This window comes from Hydra vulgaris, chromosome 06, assembly GCF_038396675.1.
Source record: "Hydra vulgaris chromosome 06, alternate assembly HydraT2T_AEP".
NCBI lineage: Eukaryota > Metazoa > Cnidaria > Hydrozoa > Anthoathecata > Hydridae > Hydra > Hydra vulgaris.
The window spans coordinates 7,835,058-7,859,491 of NC_088925.1; the positions used below are offsets into that span (position 1 = coordinate 7,835,058).

At 27.1% G+C, this 24,434-nt stretch overlaps 1 protein-coding gene across 1 annotated transcript in view; it reads left to right on the forward strand.

The window, feature by feature from the left end:
* LOC101240070 (5'-3' exoribonuclease 1) overlaps positions 1–24,434 on the forward strand; it is a 79,780-nt gene that overhangs the window by 52,477 nt on the left and 2,869 nt on the right. Inside the window, exons 27-32 of the mRNA XM_065799118.1 lie at positions 1,150–1,246; positions 10,856–10,943; positions 16,246–16,342; positions 16,420–16,474; positions 16,993–17,058; positions 20,985–21,227. Of these exons, the coding sequence (XP_065655190.1) occupies positions 1,150–1,246; positions 10,856–10,943; positions 16,246–16,342; positions 16,420–16,474; positions 16,993–17,058; positions 20,985–21,227 (646 nt within the window). The remainder of the gene's footprint in view (positions 1–1,149; positions 1,247–10,855; positions 10,944–16,245; positions 16,343–16,419; positions 16,475–16,992; positions 17,059–20,984; positions 21,228–24,434) is intronic.

A 24,434-nucleotide genomic window follows, 5' to 3' on the forward strand; every position in this document is an offset into this window, starting at 1 on the left:
TGTATTTTAGAAATGCAGATTCAGTAATGAGGATTTTCTATTAACAAAAGATTACTTGAAGTAAATTTTACAAGAATTTATTGTTTTGTGTTAGGCAAAGTGCAATTATAAAAAATTAAAGTTTAAAAACGTTGAGGAATCCACAAAATAGCTAATAATCCAAATAGATTCTGCTGAAAAACTTGTGGAAGAGGGAAACAAGCTTTTAAAAATTTGTGTGAAAAAAATTTCAAAGGTTGTTTACCAACAAAAAGTAAAATTGAGACAAAAAGTTGAAAGCAAACTAAGTGCAGAATTGGAATATAGAAACTACAAAAAAAAAGAGAGTTAAAATAATGAAAGAATGTTTAAAAAAAGTAATAATAATGCAATTATATTTTTTATCTAATTTCTTTTTTTGTTTATGAGTTTTTGAAATTTGATACTATCTGTCATTCCCAAAATATATATATATATATATATATATATATATATATATATATATATAAATATATATATATATATTTTTTTCTCCCTATATTCATATTCTCTTTAATGTATTTTTGTTGTTGTTAAATTTAGCTTTTATTCATAGTATATATACATTTTTTATTGTTTATAAAACATTTTTATGTTTTCATTTATGGTTTATAGAAATATATTTTTAAATGTTGTCATAAAGTAGCATGCAAAAAAAGTCTTGTTTTCAAGGCTTCCATAGTCCTTTTTTTGTTTTGTAAAAAAAATGTCCTGTTTTTTTACCAAAGATTCTGTAGGAACCCTGTGGTTGACAGTTTGGTTTCTACTTTTAGTATTCTCTTCACTCAATATGTTATGCTAGTTTATAAGGACCCAAAAGATCTTTGATATGTTTTAATTATTTGAAAAAAATTTGACATAGATGACTAATCATAACAATGATTTTTTGTTCTACAGTTTTATGCATTATAACAATCATTTTTTGTTCTATAGTGTTTCACATGATATAAAACATTTTTTGTTTTACGCAATAAAATAATTTTTTGCTATACACTATTGTATGGGGTAATAATCATTTTTTCTTTTACACTGTTTCACATGCTAATTATAATTATTTCTGCAATGTTTTATGTGATAATAGTCTTTGTTTTACAGTGTTTCACATGATAATAATGATTCTTCGTTTTACAGTGTTTCACATGATAATAATGATTTTATGAACATGTGGCAAGAACTCAGAAAAGCAGAACAACAAAAAGACAAAAATGAACAGCCTTATGTAGACCAGGTATGTGATTTTTTAGTTTATTAAATATAATATACACAACATAAAAAGAGATACATAGTATTTGATTAAATTCTAATGCATGTGTGTGTGTACACACACACACACATACACGAATATATATATATATATATATATATATATATATATATATATATATATATATATATATATATATATATATATATATATATATATATATATATATATATATAAGCAGTTAATGCAAATTTGAGTACAACTTTATTTTGTTAATATAATTCTGTAGCTAAAGGTTTTCAAGTTATTCTGAAATTTTTTTTTTTTTAATTAAATTATTTCATCTCCCCAAGCCAAGACAACTGTAGTCAAGGAGGGTACTTTTTGTGGTTACAACCTTCTCTCAACTCTCTAACTCAGAAACATAAACCTTGGCAAACAAGGTCGCTTCATGGAGAAACAAGTTGAGCGTGGTACTTCCAAGGATGTGAAATAATCTTTATCTTGAAATAATTTTAATATAAATAAAGAAAATGTAATATACTGAAAAAAATTTCTTTTAAAAGAAATTTTTTTCTCATGCCGATTTTTAAAAATGGATTTAGTATACTTTCTTTTGTTCTCATGCCGATTTTTAAAAATGGATTTAGTATACGTTAAGGTAAATAAAACAACTTTTAGCCAGTTCAATGTCTAACGTAAATATGTTATTCTATACTTTTATTATAATCTTAAACTACCAAATAAACTTGACATTACCTTTTTAAAAATATCGCATTTTATAAAATGCATGTAAATATACTAGCAAAAATAAACTCAACTCAATTAAAATACTTGCAAGTGTTTAATACAAAACAAAGCAATTATTTTTTCTTAAAAAATAAAACTTTAAAAAAACTAATGCACTTAATGAATTGTCCGATAATCTAGAACAAGTTCTTGTACAGAAGTTGGATGCTACAGAAAATGTTCATTCAGAATTTGTTGATGTTGGTTTTATCGTCATAAACGCTTGATACAATTTTTCTTAATATACAGTTCTTTTTTTAGTTTTTGAAAATAATAAAAATTCTTTTTTAATATCAGCTAATTTATCTCCGCAACTTGGCAAAATTGGATATTTCACACTTTCTAATATTTTATATAGTTCTTCCTCCAGTGTTAATGTTAGTGTGTTTCCTGTAGTATTTTCGTTATTTTCAGCTGAATGCCCCTGTTCATGTGTGTTTTGCTGTTCTTCATCCTCACAAAATAATCTCTTCAGTAAATCTGTTGTAAATAATTGTATTTTCTTTGAAGGCATAGTTCCATTTACAAGAGAATTTAATAGCTTTTCTATTTCTTGGTTTTTATGGCTATTTATTCAAGTTTTCATTGTCATTAATAGCTCTCTACTTAAATTACCATTGGATTCTTTTAATTTTCTTAACATAAAATCAATTGCTAATCGGGCTGTTGAAAGATTAGCATTGTCTCTGCTAAGAGCTTAAACAGTTAATTTAATAGGCTTTAGAGTATTTTCTAATTCATTTAATAATTCAATATTAATATTTTCTATTAAATGTACACTTCCAATATCTTGCAGAGCTTCTTTAACTATATATAATAGTTTTAAAAATCTAGATATCATTTCGATCTAACACTAGCTGAAGTTCATTTCCTAAAACTATTTTGATCTTTTCTTGCAAAATATTATTTCTCACAGAAGAACTTTTAAAAAATTTAACAATTATACCAACACTTTTTATATTTTCTTCTACATTGCCTAAATTTGTTAATTCAACTTGTCCGTACTCTTCATCGTCACCGTCGCTCTCGTCAGAATAATAATTTTCATCTTGATCACCATTAATATCATCTTGACCATGGTCATTTCTATCTCCATCAATGTCATCTTCATCTTGCAAGACGGTAATACTTTTCTTTTTATATAGTACATCACAAACAGCTAAGTGTTTAGTGTAATTCAAACACAAATTATAGATACTAGGAGATTCTCGTCCAAAAGAGCGGCCATTTTAGAGACAATTTCTTTTAAAGGCTTGCTTGCAACGGAAACCAAAGTGTCAATAGTTTTAAATTGTTTAGTGCCAGAATTTTCTCCTATTTCTTCCTGTATTGGTAAAGAAATTCCATGTTTAACTTTTAAATGTTTAATCACTGATAAAGTATTCCCATCTTTGTTTGATATTATCGTTGAACACTTATTGCATTTTCCACTTTTCAAGTTGGTAAGTTAAGTGAAATACTCCCACACTTTGGAGTGCTTCGTCATAATAGGGCTGTAAAAAATGTTCTAGTAAAATTATGATATTTCAAAAAAATTTAAGTTATGAATTTAATTCTTTTAGTGTGTATTCGGACATACATGGAAACATACATAAACTTGAATGTTCTTTAAAACATCTAAAAAGCCGTGGCCAAGTTCAACTTCAAGTTAGATTCACAAACCCTACTACTATATTTTTCTAGAAAAGGTAGGGATCCAGCTTGAAGACGAACCGCTGCCTAAGAAACAAGGCAAAACATTCAAACCATGAGACTTGCTTAGCCTTAAACCGGGTATCTGATTCAGGTATTTACCCACAGACTCGCCGAGTTCGAGTCCGGGTACCCAGAACCGAAAAACCCTATTTACAAATAAATTCCAGTAAGCCTGGTGTGCATTCTTCATGAACCCATTTTTTGCAAAGCTGACATTGAATCCACTGTACCCTTGATCTGCTGTTAGCAAATGATTCAAAACAGTAGATGCATAAATATTCTTTATTTTCAGATGAATTGAAGACTGCCCAAGTCCTTTTTTAAGCAAAATTTGACTTAAACAATTTTTTTAAATTTTCATTCACACGTGATTTAGGATTTTTAGTCTTACTAGTTTGCTTGTTTTATCATGAGTAGGCCATGCATTGACAGGTGAGTTAGTTAGAATAATTATTGAGCGCTTTTTCCTATATCTTTTTGATGCTAGTCTTTGAACTGCTTTAGGCAGGTACCTAATACTCTTAGGTAGTATGATTTAATTTTAAAAAACTAATGGAGCAATTGGGTCATGATCAGAAATTTTATTTGATACAAGTGATATTAAAAAATAGTCTATCGCTTATAATAGGCGATAGACTATTTTTTAATAGCATTTATTGTTCATGCTAAAGTGTTACTCATTCAGCTGATGTGATGGCTTCTACTTGTTTTAATCCCTGCTTTGCAATAATTTTTCTAGGTCTCTGTACAGTAGTTACAGTTGTTTCATCATGTTTCAAATGTCGTTTGGTAAATAGGAGTAATCATGCAAGCCTTGTTGCAAATTATTGAAAAATGATGCAACATTCTGCTTATTGAAACTGGTTGCTCAACTTACACTAGTAGGTTGTCTTATGGAAATATTTAAATGGCGCTCCATAAATGCAGTAAATCAAACTTTACCAGCTCTCTCTTCTACAATCTAAGAGTTAGGAACTTTTATATTTTTTTTATTTGCAAGCTGGAAAGCAAGCTTTTTTACTTCTGTAGGAGTTAGTCTAAACTAAATTTTTCTGCTCGCAACAGGTAGGTGACCAGTTCTATTGTGTCTGGCAATATCAGTCGTTTTTTGTATTCAGTTATCATGTAGGTGGTTTCTTGACAATGTTTAACTAGATGTTATAGAAATGTGATAGGTTAGTAAGATCAATTTTTTTACAATAACGTGTTAATGTTCTGTATTTAATCCCATGGTCTTTTGCTGCTGATCTAATAGATATGTTATTAATCTTTACATCTTTAACAGCACTCATTATGACATCTACAGAAGTATTACCTCTATTAGTTTTTCTTTTAAAATATCGTGACATAATTTTTATTAAGCAAAGAATGAATGTTCACATATTCACTTATACACCAAATATATGTATATATATTATATGCATATATATATACAAAATTTGTTTCGTATATATTTACAATACATATAATATATATATATATATATATATATATAAATATATATATATATATATATATATATATATATATTATGTATATATATATATTATATATATATATATATATTATATATATATATATATGTTATATATATATATATATATATATATATATATACAGGGCACAACAAATCTTTTTTTTTAATGAACGTTGACGATCTTTATTTATTGATGAATGTCTAATTTCAAGAAATATATGTCAAAAAGAGTTTTATTTTCAAATAAATTTTTATTCTAGTTAATAAATTTTTAGATAAATCAAGGAAAATTTTGAATTTAATCTATTTTTACTTTTTCAAAAAAAATTTTCACGCATTTGCAAAGTGCGCACAAATTAATGATATTTAATATACAATGACCTAATGATTGGAAACTGTTATCCATTGATACAAAATAGTGAGTTTTTCACAATTTAGTTCGTTAAATTTATTTACTAATAAAAAAACATAATGAACTTGAAGAAATCTAAATAAAAGTAACTAAAAATAAAATAAAAGTTGTTTTGACATTTCTTTTTTGAAACCTTTAAAAATAATAATGTAATACTAAGTTAGGGCTGCCATCAATTTTGGGCTACCAACCAGAACCCCACCCCTCATTAAAACAACAAAACAACACACATTCAAATAAATCTCTATCAATAATCATAGCTTTATTTCAAAAACAAAAAAAATAAAAAGCAATCAACAAAGCAATTTGGTATTCCTACGCCGAAACATTCATCCCATTGGTGGTTCATTTTGAAACATTCTGTTCTACAATGAAGTTTGCTATTTTTTGAGAGTGCATCTATAACAAAGCTAAAGAAAACTATAAATTAGTGGTTCAAATAAATAAAGATAACCAAACATAACCTAAAGGTAAAAAAAAACAGCTTTTAAAAAAATAAATAACAATTATTATAAAAATAAATTTTATAGTAATCGTTGAAGGTAAAAATATAATCCCTAGTTACTAAAATTAAAAAAAAAAAAAGGAATTAACTGTATTTTGTGGTTTATTTATCCCTACATTAAAGAATCATCAAGTAATTTTTTAATGTCTTTTTAATGCATAAATTAATATTTTTTAAATCTTTACAACAAAGTTAATTTCAATTAGAGTAAAAATGTATAGTTAAATTTCTATAACCTAAAAATGTTTCAATGAATAAAAATATACTAATCATAAACTGTACTTGCTTAGGCTTTGGCAGGAGCTAATGATTGCAGGAGCTACAAATAGTCTACCTAAAATAGACTTAGTAGGCTACAGTTGCTGCCCGCCTAAATAGTCTTGCGCAGGTTTTTTTGAGAAATTTAAGTTATTATATTTTGATGAAAAATTTTCATATTTTCACTAAACTTTTATTTTATTCCTTCTTCATTCCAGGGCTAGTATTTGTTTTTTTAGTGATAAAAAGACAGAAAAACAGCATTTAAAAATACATTATTTTTTGAAATGTTATTTTTTAAATCAATTTTTATATTATCATTTTATATTTAATAATTTAGTTATGAAATTCATTAATACATAATAGTATAAAAATGTTATAACATAATAAATCGCTTTAATAAAACAACAGTGTTAAAATACTGTTATACAATATAACGTCGTTTTATAAAAATGATTGATCATACTTCTACATATTATAAATGTTCATTCATTTCTCTTCTAGATTAAAAATGTCATTCAAAATGAAAATTTTGCTGATTGCTATTATAACTTTTATAACTCGTTAAACCTGAACATGTTTTTTTTTTTTTTTTTTGTAACACATGCAACTATTTCCCTGCTTTTTAATGTTACCTAACTTATAACATAATACCTGTGCACCAGAGAGACCGCCAAGTTTTATGTCGTGGCACTCTAAAACCTTTTTTATTCAAGAGTATTTGTATTAAAACAGTAAAAAAAATGATTTTTAAAATCGGAACAAATTGCTAAAGGTCATAAATGGGGCAAAAGGGTAAATACAAGGGGGTATAAGCCCATTTAGGTATGCTAGTTGCACTTTACAAAAAAAAAGTTTTTTATTCAAAAGTATTTGTTTATTAAAAATAGAAAAAACTTTTTTTTTAAACAAAAAAAAGTTAAGGGTTGTATATGAGGCAAAGGGTAAAATTGAGGGGCCCTACAACCATTTAAACATCCTCAAAACAAACAAACTATATAAATAATTTTTTAAACAAAATCAAAATCTTTTTGCTCCAAAATCAACTACTGCTGATAATAGCCTGTCACCATATTCAGAATGCTCTTTTTGCCTCTTAAACCTTGTCCATGTTGGTTTAAACTTTGCATGAATACTTACTCCACATTGTTCAGAAAAGTTACCCAATCCTTTGTTATGGTGTTCCACATAAGGCTGAACATGACACAATAGAATGTGGACTTTCCAATTTGTATTTTTTTGTTTATTTAAATTTATTGCAACTTCTTGTGCGGAAAGAAATGAATTCTTTAAATTTGTTATTGCTACTTTGAAGCCAGTTTGTAAATTGGTGGAAAAGCAACAATTTTTTACATTTCTAAAATCTCTCAAACACTGTACAATTGGAATCAAATAAGTAAATGTTTCTAAGATTTGTGTTTCAAGAGAATCCAGATTTTCTAAAATTTTATTAGAATTGTTTCCGTCCCAGCCTCTGCCTTGGTACCCTCGCTGAATAACATTTTTTCACTTTAGCCAATCATCAAATCCTGGCTAGACATCTAACAAAAAATTTCCAAGCAGTGAAACAAAACCAATTAACAAATGAAGTTTAGGTGGAGGAACGAGTTGTTCAATTAAAGTATTCGGATCCAAAGTAATATACAAAATTTGAGGATTAGTTCCTCGAATTTTGGATGCAGTTCATAAATTCTTGCATGGATGATTTTACAGAGTTATTTTCTAAATATTCATTGTACCAATAATCAATACTGCCAAGAGTTTGTTTTGTCCCTAAATTTAATGTAGATATTCCTTCACACCATAAACAAGCTTGTTTTCCAGAATGTCCTGATAAACCAAACAGCGCGTTTCCACATTTCAAGTCAAAAGCAACATAAAAACTGACATCTTGCAAATTTAATTTTTCTATAACAAGCCTCAAATTATAGTTAGATTCAGGAATATCTTTAACAATAGCTAAAAATTGAGACTGTTGAACGCCACTATTTAAGTACTCGTCTGACTCGTTATCTTTTTGACAATCAAAGACATTGATAATTACTTTAAAAAATAAACCTCCACCATCCAATGAAATCCTTACAAAGGCTGAAGTTGGGTCTAAACCACGTAATTTTAACAAGTCAATTACAAAATCTGATGTGTTTTGAACATATGCAAGATCTCGTAAAATAAAATGGCCTTTACTATCAAAAAACTCACACTTCTGCACACTGTAGTAATTAGAAATATATTCTTCTAATTCAGAAAGACGACCAAAGATATTAAGCTCAATGGAAAGCTTATTTCCTAAACCTTTGCGTAAAGTAGAAAGCATCTCTTTTGTTTTTCTATTTGAAAGTTCTAACACAATTTGTAATTGCTTTATTATTTCAATGGAAAGCTGCTGAATAGAAATTCTTTTTGATTTGTTTTCTGGTGTGCCAACTGTGACTTTGAGCGGATTTACTCCTGTAGATAAACAAAATGTTGATCCGTCAATCAAACTTTCTGTAACATTTTCACAAAATGAAATTTGAAAATAAAACTAAAAACTTATAAAACTTATATTAAAAAAATATAGTTTTTTTACCTGTTCAGCTTGAAGAGAACCTAGAAGAAATGATAGTGTAATGATATTAGCCACAGCACTGGTAGGTTTACAGTTATGAGAATAACCAGGTGCAAGTAATGCAAAAGGAACATATTCTTGACTCAGTTGTCAGTAAATTAGTTATCTCATTTGAAAGAGTTAGACCGGTACTAGAGCTATTTCTCAAAAGAGTTTTCTACTCTACCTAAATAAATGTACAATTATAAATAAACAAAAGAAAAAACAAGAACAAAAAATGAAACTTAAAAATTATTAATTATACCTTGGTAACCTTAGCTCCCCATTCACCACGAGGTGAGTCTCCCTTTTTGAGTCTGTAAAGATTTCTTCAGCAACCAGGACAAACAACTGATGGATAGCAACCGTTGTTCATCGAATATCCTGGAAAGATAAACAGTTGAATTTGTTCTTCTAAGTTTTTATTCATTTTTTTCAATGATTTTGATCTATCTCCATACTTTTCCCAGCAACAGCAACAAGTAGAATTCATATTTATATGAATGAAATACAACTCCTAAATAACACAACTTTCCACAATTTGAAAATTTATTTGATACCATCTTTTTTATCTCGGATATTTTTTTGATTAATTAGTACAGGGGGTAATCAAATTTATATGTCCGTCTAATATGAGATTACAGTATAATTAATGCAATAAATAGCTAATTCTAAGTTAAATATATATATCAAATTATTTTATAAACATTTATAATTTTATTTTAAATTATCATATTAAATAATATATTTTTCAAAATAAATTATGTTACCTCCATTAAAAAAATATCTAATAGTGGTTTCCAGGGATAAAAACAATTTTTTTAAACACTTTTTTAAGTTAAATCCGGTGCAAAATTAAGAATTTTTATTACAATTTTATAATAAATTTATATCAAAAAAGGTATGAGAACAATGCGTTTCGATTTCAGTAAATATATTTTCTAAAACAATATATATAATACTTTCTTATTATAAGGACTTTGTATGAGTGCCACAACAAAAAACCTGGTGGTCTCTCTGGTGCACAGTGAATACAGAACAATTATACAATAGTTAAAATAATTAAACCATTTAAAAATAGCAACAAACTATAAAATAGTTATTGCTAATTGAAAAAATTGTTTGACTAAAAAATTTTTTAGCGCATTTAAAAAAAAAAAAAAGAAAGTCTTGTATTTGCCAAACATGTTGAAATTATATCATGTGAGAAGTTTTTAAATAATAACAAAATAAAAAGCATATTTAATAAGAGGCTGGTCAAGCTAAAGCCCACCATTCCTGCTGAACCCTGCTTGCTGGTGATCAATAAAATTTATTGTAAGAGAAATTCTGTCTACAAAAAATAATGGTATCAAAATAAAAATAATAGCAATATAACTAAAAGCTATAATCAACAATAATATAAATAATACAAATAATAATATAAGCTATAATCAAAAAGCTGGAATGAACATGCATATAACAATATAATCAAAAGGCGAACATGATCAAATGTAAATGATGTTCTAGTATTATTGTTTTAGTATTTGGTTATAAAATTTTTTTACCATTTTAATGTTATTCTTTACATTAGGTCATCAAAATTAAATGCCAGTATTAGGAAATTAGGTTTAAACAATAAAAACAATTATTTGCTCTTATGAAGTAGGTCATTAAGGCATTAAGTTACATAAATGATAATAATAATAATAATAATAATAATAATAATAATAATAATAATAGTTTTAAAGTTCTATATATCCTTTTTATATAAAAAAATTTTACTCAATCTTAAGATTTATTAATTTATTTAAATATTACTTTTAAATATTCTATATTTTTTTAATTTAAATTTTATTTTAGTAGTTAAGACAACAATTGTCAATAACAAATTGTCAATAAAAATGTGTTTAAATTTACTTTATTAGAATGCAACCGCTGCAGTCCACCAACTTCTTCATATCCCCCTCAAAAACAAAAGTCCTGTTGCACAAGTATTTAATAAAACTCCTACAGGTGAATATATATACAAAATAAAACTTTTTAATGTAATTGTAACAGTAAAACTGTAAAGATAACACTTCTGTAATATTTATCAAATAGTTCAAATTCAAAATGTGTAACCTTTGATTTTTTTAATTTTAAATATAATATCATTTTTTTTAATTTTAAATATATTCAGTGTTTTAAATGTTGAAGGCTTTGTGTCAAACAAAATTTCAATTTTTGAAATAACCCAACTTTTGTTATCTATTTGCAACAAAAGATTATGTGTCAAACACCTTTAAGCCTCCAATAAAAACTAATGTAATTAGCTTTGGTTGAAAATATGTGTTTGCCAAACCAATGTACTGTCAAAAAACTCCAATTCTATAATATATTTTCTGACACTAAAAACTCCAATTCTATATAATATTTTCTGATACTAAATATCTGAGTATTGAAAGAACTATGGCGTTAAATGATCGTAAGATTTCACTCATTATAAGACTCTTACTTTAGAAATTTTTGTAATAAGTTTGACACACAAATAAATCAATGGTAATTGATAAATTGCACAAACAAAAAATCATTATTTCAACTGATTCGAAATTCTGAAAATTATAGAAAATGCAGCTGTTTGTACAATAAACATGACAGGCAAACTTTATTTTAAGAGTTTTAATAAGCAAGCAAATAAGTAGAGCTTTTATCTAAAAGCATTAATTGATGAAATAATAAGCAACTTCTTGATGTTAAAATGAATTTATTTAATTATGTGGTAGTGGTGTACTGTCTATCCACACCACATCCCTGGTAGAACCACGCTCAACTAGTTTTCCATGCAGCAGCCTTGTTCGTCAAGGTTTGTGTTTCGGAGTTAAAGAGTTGAGAGAGGGTTATAACCACAACTATAAGTAGCCTCCTTGACTAGTTGCCTTGATGGCCTTGGGGAGGTGAATTGAAATTTAAATACACTTGACACTTGACCATCGAGCATGATAACAAAATCAGGGTTATAAGCTTAAAGCCCAACCCACCAATAATAAATTCATTATATGTTAACTGACCAAAAAGTATTAACAATATATGATTTTGCTTTTTCACTTTACTGAAAACTGAGATGTCTTATAGGCACATTGCATGTTCTCTATTTAGAATAATTTATTTTTTGTATTTTTTATACTTATTTTTTAATTTTATATACATTGCAGTATTTGAAATAATTAAATTCAATTAGTTGCCCAAGTATTTTTTTACTTTCATTTCAATAAGTTAACTTATTTATAATTTTGATAGTGAATTTGTTTTAAATAATTTTTAATAATAATTCTTGTTTTGATAAATGTAAACTATATTGATAGTAATTTTTTTTAAACTTTTTTCAGTTAATCTAACTGCAATATTGTGTTGCTTTAAAATTTATTAAAATTTATTAAAATTTACTCCCAACAATTCTGCAAGCAACCACCATTAAGTTAGGAGTTACTAGGAAATAAAGAATAGAGTTAAAGAGCAAGCAAACTGTTGACAGCAAACTTGAAAAGTTGTAGGTTGTATGAGTCAGGAAAACATGAAGATGGGAGATTTTAAATTCTAAAGGGTGTGGGGAAAAAAACTAGACGAATAGAAGTTTTTGGAGCATGCAAGGACAGATACAGTAAAAGAATAAAACTTTGCTGAATGATGAGTCAAGCGAGAATGAGTTTTAGTTAATGGAGCTAGAGATGATAGCTTCTTTGAGCAGCAATCATGATAGTATTTGCAGAATAGAGAAAGAGATGCAACTTTATGATAATTGGAGGAAGGTTCAAGCTTGGCAGATATAGCAGGTCTAACTATATTTACAATGTCTTTTTGGACCTTGTCTAGAAGAGAAAAGAGCATCATTAGAAGAACCAGCCCAAATATGACAACACTATTCCATACAGAGAGGAATAAGAGATTGTAGAGGTAGAGAATGAAATTAGGAGTAAGAAAATGGCAAGCACAAGAGAAGCTACCTTAGCAGATGCTAACTTAGCAATTGATTGTATATATGGTTTCCATGAGAGGTCAGTAGTGAATGATAATCCAAGAAGGTTTAACAAAGAAGACTCAGTGAGCCATTCATCAATATAGGAATGTCCACAGTATTGCTATAGTTGTTTACAATAAATAACTGTGTTTGTTGGAGTTAAAATTTACAAGCCATTGCAAGTTCCAATCTGTTACAGAAGTGAGATCAGGTTCAAGTTCGGCTGCCTTTTATAAGTGTTCAAAAAAAGAAGACTTTTTTTTCAAGACAGAAGTACAAAGTTAAGTCATCAGCAAATAGAGCCATTTTAGATGTAAGGTTGTCAAGAAGATTATTAATGTAGATAAGAAACAAAATAGGACCAAAGGTAGAACCTTGAGGTATCCCAGAAGTTACTGGAAATGAAGAAGAGTGAAATGATAATCTCAAAAACTTTCCCAGATATATTAAATGAAGCAAGCTTATGTTTATTATATTAATAATATACACTAAAGAGTTTGTTTCTGTATCAAAGCATTAAATTTATTTACAAACGCAATACTATTTGATTTTTCCTTGATATTTTGACATACATTTATTTTCTACTTTTCAATATTAAAACAGTCCTAAAAACTCTTAGATTTCACTATCTTGTGCAATGACCATCACTAGGATTTCACAAGCATCTTGTGCAATGACCATCACTGTGCAATGATCATCAAAAAGAAACAGAAAGGCTACCACGGTAGCCTTTCTGTTTCTTTTTACTAACATTTTTAATTTCCATGGCAAAGTTAAACTAACTTTTAACTTTAATTCTTTATAGTGTGTGGATATCTAGTAATGTTGTTTTGTGCCATTACTGAATCGGTATTTAGTAAGAAAAATAGTTTTTGAAATTTTTAAAATAATTGTAATTTTTTTTCTGGTCAGGTTGTGAACATTAATGGCTTTGAAAATAAATGATTCAGGCTTTATACATGTTGACTCACTATATTTCTGAATCAAATGGAAGCATCACATCTACTATCTCTTACTGAATCAAATGAAAACATCGCATCTACTATCTCTTACTGAATCAAATGAAAGCATCTCATCTACTATCTCTTAAATTTAGATATAAAAATGAAGAAAATTAACAAAAAACTTAGAGTTTAGCTATCAAAAGTAAAGAAAATTAGAGGAAAAAAAATGTATCACTCACTAGCAAACCTAATATCGCAAAATAAAGACATTCGTGTGCATGATTCAACACCAGGCAATCAGACTGATCTGGAATGCTGTAATAAAATTATGTAATGGAAATCAAGTCATGGAAATAAGGTCTCACCTCAAAAATATTTTAAAAACTTGAAAAGAATATATTTTTAAAAATAATTGCAAAAAGGAAGGCACAATTTTTTATTAGTAGTGGTAAAAAAATAAACGCCAAAAAGGTTTTGCCAAAAGGCTGCTCAAAATATTTGAGAAAATATAGCAGTTTGTTCGATTAAGAGAAAAGGTAAACTTTATTTTAATTAAGAGTGTTGAAACAAGTGGCTATAATAAAGCTTTATCTAAACCCATTGATGAAATAGAAAAAGCAACTTGATGTAAAAATTAAATGTCTAAGAATGTGAAATCTAGACAACCTTGGTTAGCCATTATGGTAATAAAGTAAGAGTATGTGTAAAAAAGAAAACAGTATTTGCCAAGTGATTTGAATTTTACTAAATTATATGAAATGTATCTAAAAAAGTGCGCGCTAGAAATTATCAAATCTGAAAAATCGTTTTTACTAAAAATAAGTTTATCTTATCACAAAATATAATTTATCTTTTTACACTCCTAGAAAAACATGTGATGAGTGCTTCAAATTTAATAAAATGAGGAGAAAGAAAAAAATAGAGAAAAAAGTAAAAACCGTGTTGATAAGAAATTAAATCATAAGCACAGAAAGAAGAAAAAGTCTTTCAACAATTAATTCTATTTTTTCCAGTTTCAATTTCCAATTTAAGGCAGTTAAATACTGCCCTAAGGTCAAAGCAAAAGTCAATTTTTTATAAACATTGATTAGATCTGTATAGTATGACAACATGCAACTTGCTACAAAAATGGAGCATCAGCAGGAAGCATTGCGTCTCATATAAACAAGGTGCTTCAGATGTAGCATCTTGTTTATACAAGGTTATGTTATTCAGAAGTTGTGAAAAAGAATTTTTATTCAGAATTAGTTGTTTCAGAATTAGTTTTGCCTTTCACACCATTCACATATCAAAAATACCTTCTTTTTTTAGCCTGGACATTTTTTTTTTTTTTTTTTTTATGTTATTCACTTTCTCAAGGCCGAGAAGTAAGAACAGCTTTCAAATCAAGAAATTAAAGTGTTAAAGAAATTACCCAAAATAATAATTGCTTTCCTGATTTAGTCAAATGGCTTGAATTAGTCTGGTTTATATCGAAAAGATGGTATTGAAAATATTCATATTCAGTACATATTTAGATGAAAACATAAGGAGTTTCAAAATTCAAAGAAGGAATCTTCGCAGCTTCTCCATTTCAGATTTTAATTTAATGAAAAAGGTTAACAGCCAACTTTTTAAATAAAAAATATTGAAAAAAGTTAAATTACCCTTTAACTAAACATAATGTCAAAATACATCTACAACATTAAAATATTTATTAAATATCATAAAACAAATTAACAAATTACTAAGAAACTTTATACAGACCAATGGAATTGCGTGGCCTGCTACAGTATCATTTTATAAGTCAGGTGTTATTTACAACTCATTGCTTACTAAAAATAAATGAAAAATATAATGAATAAAATATAATTTTTCCTTATTTCTAAAAAGTGCAATTTTGTTGTTGAGGTTATTTGACACTCAATATGCAGATTTTAGCTCAGTCTTTTTTTAACTTTTAGATTTAGATATTTTAGAGTCTAAGTTGACATTGAAGATATACAACCACAAAATTTATAACTGTAATTAATGCAGTTTTATGTGTAAGCATAAAACTGCATGATGATGATAATGATGATGATGATGATGATGATGATGATGATGATGATGATGATGATGATGATGATGATGATGATGATGATGATGATGATGATGATGATGATGACGATGATGATGATGATGATGATGATGATGATGATGATGATGATGATGATGATGATGATGATGATGATGATGATGATGATGATGATGATGATGATGATGATGATGATGATGATGATGATGATGATGATGATGATGATGATGATGTTGATGTTGATGATGATGATGATTGATTATGATGGTTGATGATAATAATGATTTCACATTTTTTATGTTGTTTTTCTTAATTTTTTAGGACCTTCTTACCATTGTCTTAACCAACAATTCATGCCCTTTACACCGCCGCACCCTTTCATGCCATTTACACCGCCACACCCTCACACACCTTTCAGGTTTATATAATTTTTTTTCTGTTTTTTTTTTTTTAATGATTTCATGCCTAAAAATTTATATTTTCTTTTTTTTTTAGACATGTTTTTAATCCATGTAATGATTCAAATCTTTCTGTTTTTACTAATTCTCAGGTATTTATGCTTCTAATACATGTATGATATTCTCACTAATTGTAAATATTTATACTCTCATGTATATTAAAAAACATTACACAGATGTCATAGTTTTATATTGGAGTGTTATGTTAAATATTGCATACAATTTTTTTCTCTAATAACTATTATTATAAAATAATCATTTCTCTATAATTATTTTTTAATTATTTTATTAAAAAATAAAAACTAGTTTTTATATAAGTTGGGTCTTATTATTATAGACCGAAACCTGCTGGACCAAGATCTGTTAGATCTGTTAACCAAATGGGTTGGGTATGAGTCTTGTAATATCCAAACCCATTATACCCAAACCTGACCAGCGTTTTCTTAATGCCATACAGAACTTTTAAATTGTGCAAATTTTCTGACCTCATTTATTAGGTTAATTAGGATACAAACACATAAATGTGTATATACATATACATATTTATGTGTTTGTGTGTCTGTAAATATACAAAATTATAAATAATATAATTATTACAAATTTATTTTAGGCTGAATCTACACCAGTATTGAATTTAAATGAAAAAACAGAAAAGAGTTTATTTGTACCTCATCAGGTTTTTATTTTCATATAACTTATATAAAAAATACATACTTAAAATACATTACATATTAGTTTTTTTACCTGATTTAATATTTAAAGTCTATGGAATAGTAGTCTAATTTAATAGAATAGAGAAGTTTAAAAGAATTGAGTATTTTAATAAATTAGTGTAATTTAAAGAAGTCTATTTTAAAAATTATGTAGGGTATATTGTTTGCTTACCTTGTTTTTGTATTGAACCCATTGAACCCAAAAAATGCACATCAGAACAATCTTATCCATTTATTAAAAAAAAATTTTTGGTAAAAATTTGAGGTGGTTTTAAGCATTTTTAGAGGTTTTAAGTATTATTAGAGGTTTCACAAGATTATTATTTTTAAGAGTTTTAAAAAAAATTATGCTTTTTTTGAGACCTAACATGGTATACTTTTGAAAAATTTTTTTTGATGATATTAGAAAACTGTCTGATGTTTAAGAATCTTGTACAACTTCTAAAAATGTCTTAAACTACCTTAAATTTTCACTAAACTTTTGTTTTAATAGATTGATAAAAATAGAAGGTTTCAATGTGCAGTTTTTGAAAAAAAAAATTTAGACTATCCTAATCTCTATTATTAAAAAAAGCAACAAAAAAAAACCAAAAAAAAAAGCATGTCACTTGCTTACAACAAATGCAACATTTATTATTTATCAATTTATTTAAAATACAAAAAAAAAAACATTTTTAAAGTTCTATAGATATTATAAAGTTATTATTATTACTGTTATTACACACTGATCTACTTATAGCAGAACATGAGTACATGTTCTGCTATAAGTAGATTAGGGGCTTAGTGCCAGTGGTTGTCAATTGGTATATCTTTGTTTGATTTTTCTTTCCGTCAATACTGTTCTTAAAACTTTCAACACTCTTCTGGAACACAGTCGAATTGTCCAAATTATTTCAGTGATTGACAACTCTGTTAGTGAAAAAGTTGTATCGGTGTGCTCAGTTTTTTACAATTTCGCAATGTAATTGTTTACAATGTCCTTGTTGTGGAACAATAGTTTCTGGTTTGGTATACCAGTTAACATGCTCTAATTTATTCTCAACAGGGCTGAGAACTTTGTACTGTTGAATGTCTGCATGCGCTCTTTTATCTGTTAAAGTAGTAAGATTAAGAATTACCAATCTTTTTTCAAAATCAAAATTTTTAAGCGAGTGAGAGACTTTCATGGCCATATGTTGAACATGCTCAATGCATTTAATATGCATTGCCTATTTTTGATGTGCCTGCATTACATTTAGGCACATCAAAAACTCTAAATGAGGTCTAACATAGGTTTTTTTCCAGAAGTTTATATCTACTTACTCAGCGCTTTTCATCCATCCCATGATACTGTTGGCTTTAGAAGCACATGTTGCATGCATTTTCCAATTAAGATTAGAAGTGAATATCACACCAAAGTCGCATTCAGAGTCTGTTGAGACTAAGGCATGACAAGTTTTTTCAAAGGATATATTGTAACTAAATTTAGGGTTACCATAGCCAAAATGCATAACTAAATTTAGGGTTACCATAGCAAAAATAACATATGTAAAGATATTATATACTATAATAAAAAAAGGGAGAGAATTTTGAAAAAATTAAAAATTTTAAAAACATCGAAACACCAAGAGAAGTTTATTGCTATTTGTTATAATAGAGATACTTATGTTGTAAATGTACTCGATAATTAGTTAAATTTGTGCGTTTAACACACATTAAAGAGACAAGATTTTTTCTTATAGAAAAAAAGATTTAATGTTTAAACTTTTATTGTCTTAAAACTAATTAATGAGGCAAAGGTCCAAATAAGCTGCGGATTGTCTATAAAAAAAAAACTTCCCGTTTTTTTTATAGAAGTTTACAATTTTACAATAACAAGTTACAATGTCTTGAACATTAATCGTTAACTCAAAACAAAAAATTTAAAGATGTTTATTTTCTACCACTGCAATTGAAGTAAAACTAAATTAAAAAAATAGAAATGGTCGGTGTGGAATAGACTAACCATCAGGAGTCTTTAGCTCCAATCCCTAGGTCCCTAGCATTTCTAAAAATTTGTCCCCTAGCAGTGCTGACTTAAGTTTTCCTAATTATTTCTAGGTACTGCAATTTTAAGGACCCTATTTTTTCAGAACTTTTAAAAATAGCCTCAGGTCCCAAAATCTCTAAATCCAGCACTGGCCTCTATGCCAAGAAAAAGACATTATGAAATTAAACAACTCATTCTTTTTGGATTGCTGCATATTTCTCTATGGCTAGAAAAAGACATAATGAAATTAAACAACTCATTCTTTTTGGATTGCTGCATATTTCTTTATCTTGTGTTTTTTAAAAGTATTATAACATAAAATATAACATTATAACAAATTAAAATACAGTAGAACAATGATTTACAGTAGAACAATGTAAATAAGTAGGACTGTTTTTTGCAATTAAATGGTAATTTCTACATATCTTTGACTTAAAATATAAAATAAAGTAAAACTTTAATAAAATAAAAAAGGTCTGAATGATAAAATGGCTTTGAAACAAACAAAAAAATGTAATTCATTTTAAAATAACCTCAACTTTTACAGTGGCCTCCTGGCATTTGCCCTTGATTACTGTGGGTAAAGACAGTACTGCTTACAATGACCTGTATTATATAGGTCATGGTAAGTCTATTATTCCACATATTTTTAAGTTGATTTCCACATGTTTTTTAAACATTTTATATCTCTTGTAATTAATCAACACATTTCAAGAGAGTATTCTAAGTATTATTTAGGCGGTTATCTGAACCACTGATAAATAGTTTGCCCAACGATGGTTACTAATATCTGAACCACTGATAAATAGTTTACGCAATGACTACCAAGCCTTTAAAATTATGTAAGTTAATTATGTTATTGATTTTGTTTTCCTTAACTTTAAAAGGTAGGCAACATGTATAGTTTATATATATATATATATATATATATATATATATATATATATATATATATATATATATATATATATATATATATATATATATATATATATAAAATTACTTTTTTACTGCTTACTAAAAAATATTTAAGTAAGGAATAAGTATTGAAATGATATGTGTGAACTTTCCAAAACCTGTGTTTTATGGATCCGGCTACAGCTACTCATAAAAATATTAATGTATGTTGAAAATAAAAATTAGTTACTTATGTTAAAAGTTTAAATTCCTCAATCCCTCTAAAGAAAACCTTAACAATAAGACATTCTTTTTTTTTACTTTCATTTTTATCTCTGTAATATATTTTTTTTACATTCACAATCTATAAAATATAGGTTAGGGTACTTATTTTCAAGTGTGATCTTGTTCTGTGATGTTATTAAAGATTTTAGGTTTGTGTTTAATTTGAATACTTTTTTTTTTTTTTTTAGTTTATAGAATAGCAGCCCCTCTATAAAGGGTTATTCAATTTTTCTTAATTTCTGTTTAGATTTTTTTAAGTGACTCCTGACTTTTTTAAATAAGTTGTATAACTTATAAAAAATAGATGGGTTTTAAAAAGATAGAGCGGTTTTAAAAAAATAGAGGGATTTTAAAATTGCTTATAAAGTTTGACTTGTTTGTGTTGCAACTGTTACTATGATGAATAAGATTAAATAATTAACCAGTGTTGGCAATAATAACAGTATATGAAGTATCAATGAAAAAAGAGATTGTTATTGTTATCATTGACATGCATACAGATTAGAAATTTAGAAAGTGATGTGGTTGATAAAATCACTATAACGAGCATAGTTTAATAAGCATACATAATTTTCGCACTTTTAACTCCTAATTAATATAAATTATCCTTAATATTATAAGTTATGCTATAAAATTTTAGGGAAATAAATTTAGAATAATCATAGTGTAATATTTTTAAATCGATTCTTTTAAAAATAGGTTTTAGTAAAGACTACTACACCACAGGTCAACTCTAGTGAAGTTGTTGAGAATCAAATTAAAGATATTCTTGGAATAAAAACAAAATCAAGTGATGAACAGATCAAGGATTTGCTTGGAATCAAGAAAACTCCTATATCCAAAAGTGATGACTCGGATCAAATAAAGAAGTTACTAGGAATAAATAGTGAATGTAAAATAAAAACTGATTCTTCATCTCCCTTGTCTTTTCCACCATGTTTGGTTAGTATGCTTAGTAATTTTTGTTAAAGTGATTTTTAGATTATTAAAAGTAAGAGGTTTGCAAACAAGTTGTTGTTTGTTACATTTATATATATATATATATATATATATATATATATATATATATATATATATATATATATATATATATATATATATATATATATATTTAAACAACTTTAAAATGTATACTACACAATAGAGTGCTCAATGTTCTTAAAAGAACAGATCAATTATATATTAGTAGAAAATCACTTAACAAAAATTTTTTTCATTTTACACTGCGTTTCATCAATAAAGTTTCTGATTTCTGATGAATCTTTATTGATGAAACGCAGTTTAAAATGAAAAAAATTTTTGTTAAGTGATTTTCTGCTTATATATATATATATATATATATATATATATATATATATATATATATATATATATATATATATATATATATATATATATATATATATATATATTCATATATATATATATAGATACATACATACATATATATATGTATATATATATATATATATATATATATATATATATATATATATATATATATATATATATATATATATATATAGATACATACATACATATATACATACATACATATACATATATATATATATATATACAGTGGTGTAAAAAAATTGTTGAAAAAGTGAATTTTTCTAATATTTCTTATAAAGACACACACAATGTCATAAAATGAGCCTAGTTCAGTATTTTGTGGATGCTCCTCTAGCTGCAATAAGTTTTTCAACCCTTTTAGGCATCCCATCAATCAGTCTTGGACACATGTCTTGTATTTCTGGATCATGTGTCCGAACCTCTATGAGCGCCTCAATTAATGGGGCTTTAGTTGTTGGCTTTCTGTCGGCAATTCTCTTTTTGACTATCATCCACAAGTTTTCAATCGGGTTCATATCAGGTGAATTACCAGTCCATGGTAGGATAGTAACATTATTATGGTTCAAAAACTTTGTAACAGAGCATGCCATATGACACAGTGCAGGAAAATGATTTGGAAGTTGAGGTAGAAGTTTTTTCTCCAATATGTTGATGTAATGATGTTGATCTATTCTGCCTTCAACAATTCTAAGGGGTCCTGTACCATGAGAGATTATCATCGACCATACCATTACTGAGGTAGGATGCTTGACTGTCTTCACCAGACGTTGCGGTTGAAATTCTTCCCCAGAACGACGGCGCACGTACTAACATTTATCGTAGAGTATCTCGAACATAGACTTGTCACTGAAGCAAACCTAAAAATACAAACACACTGCAAAAGTCTTGAGCGTACATTAGATCAACATCCTGTAATCACTGGTTACATGTTCACTTCATTTTGCATTAATACAATAAACATAACCATTGCTATAATGTTCGATACCTATGGACATAAAACAATTGCACTAGCGGTAATGTATGATATTAAACATCATTATTACATGAAAAAATATGTTAGATTTTGCTTCAACTTAGAGTACATGATTGTAAGCTCTTATATAAAAAATGGTACCTTTATCCATTGTTCTGTGGTCCAATCTTTGTGATCCATTGCCCACTACAACTGTCGCGTTTGTTGAGCATTGGTCAAGAGCAGTTTTTTGCGTGGTCAACATGCTACAAATCTATCTTGTATCAGACATCTCTGAACACAACTTGTTGAGACATTGATCTAGTGCTCCTGCAGCACACCCTGAAGCTGCTTGATGGTCATTCTTCTGTTTTTTCAACAGTTTGCAAGCAGAATCCATTTTGCACGTGGCGTCATGGCTGGTTTTCGGCCTGAAATGGAACGTCTTGGAGAGGACGTAAAACCAAAGTCCAATTGTTTCTTGATTGTAAAAACTGCTGTTTTACTTAGTTCACATTTCTTGTCAATTTCCCATTGTGAAAATGTTTCCAACTTTAATAATGCTTCAACATTGCCTTGCTTTCTGGAATTAGGGTCAGCAACTTTACCCATATTTTGAAAATATAATATCATCTGACAATAAAAAATTCTTAAATAATCAAAATCACATGTTTAAAATCAGAAAAATATTAAACTATATCACTATCAACAGCAATAATCTAACAAATATTCACTTAAAGGTCGTTTGAACCATACATATTCACTTGTCCGCAACTTATATTTCACAAGGCAAACTATACCAAATGTTCACTAAAACACATAATTCTACAATAAAAGTTAACAGATTCAAATTCAAATCAATAATTTCTATACTCAGCCACACCCACAGGATTTTGATTATAAAATAAACCAGTGCTGCAACTTTTTTAGAATCAAAAAAGTGGTATCAACTAATAAAAAAGCCTTTTTTCTCGGTGGTCTTAATATTTTTCACATAATGTATATGTATATATATATATATATGTATATATATATATATATGTATGTATGTATGTATGTATGTATGTATATATATATATATATATATATATATATATATATATATATGTATATATATATATATATATATATGTATATATATATATATATATACATTCTGATAAGACAATTTTTTAAATTTTTGTTAAAATCATTTAATTTGTAAAATGCATGTTTCGATTAAGTCATCTTTAGTTAAAATATATTAAAATGCTTAAATCAAATTTGTAAAATCAAGTTGAACTAATAGAGACCTTATAATAAAAAATACAATAAAAAACTCAATTAAAACATGTAACAAATGTTTTTAAAACAATAAAAGAACCAGTAATAGTTTTTAAACAGGTAATGTTAAAAGGAACTAGATTGAAAGTGTCATTTTTATATGGTTCATTTGTTTATTAACAGTGGGTTTTTCCCACTCTATGTACATGCTTTCTTTGAGTTTTAATATAAACTTGTTGGAGGTTAAATCCAAAATTGAGGCTCTTGTCCAGCCTGCATCTATGGTCTTCTAAAATTACACTTCTGACAATGATTTCTTCTGACGATAATATAAGTTTCAGACCTATCTTATCATCCATTTGTAATTATCAATTAGCTAAATTTCTTAGAGAACTACTATTTCTATACCTTCAGAGTTCTGCACTAAAGATTCTTTCACTTTCGCTAAAGAAGTAAACCAAGCTAATTTTTATAAACATTTCTTTTTATCTTATGATATTACAAGTTTATATACCAATATTCCACTACAAGAAACAATAGAAATTGCTGTCAATAGCATTATAAATAGTAAAGTCAAT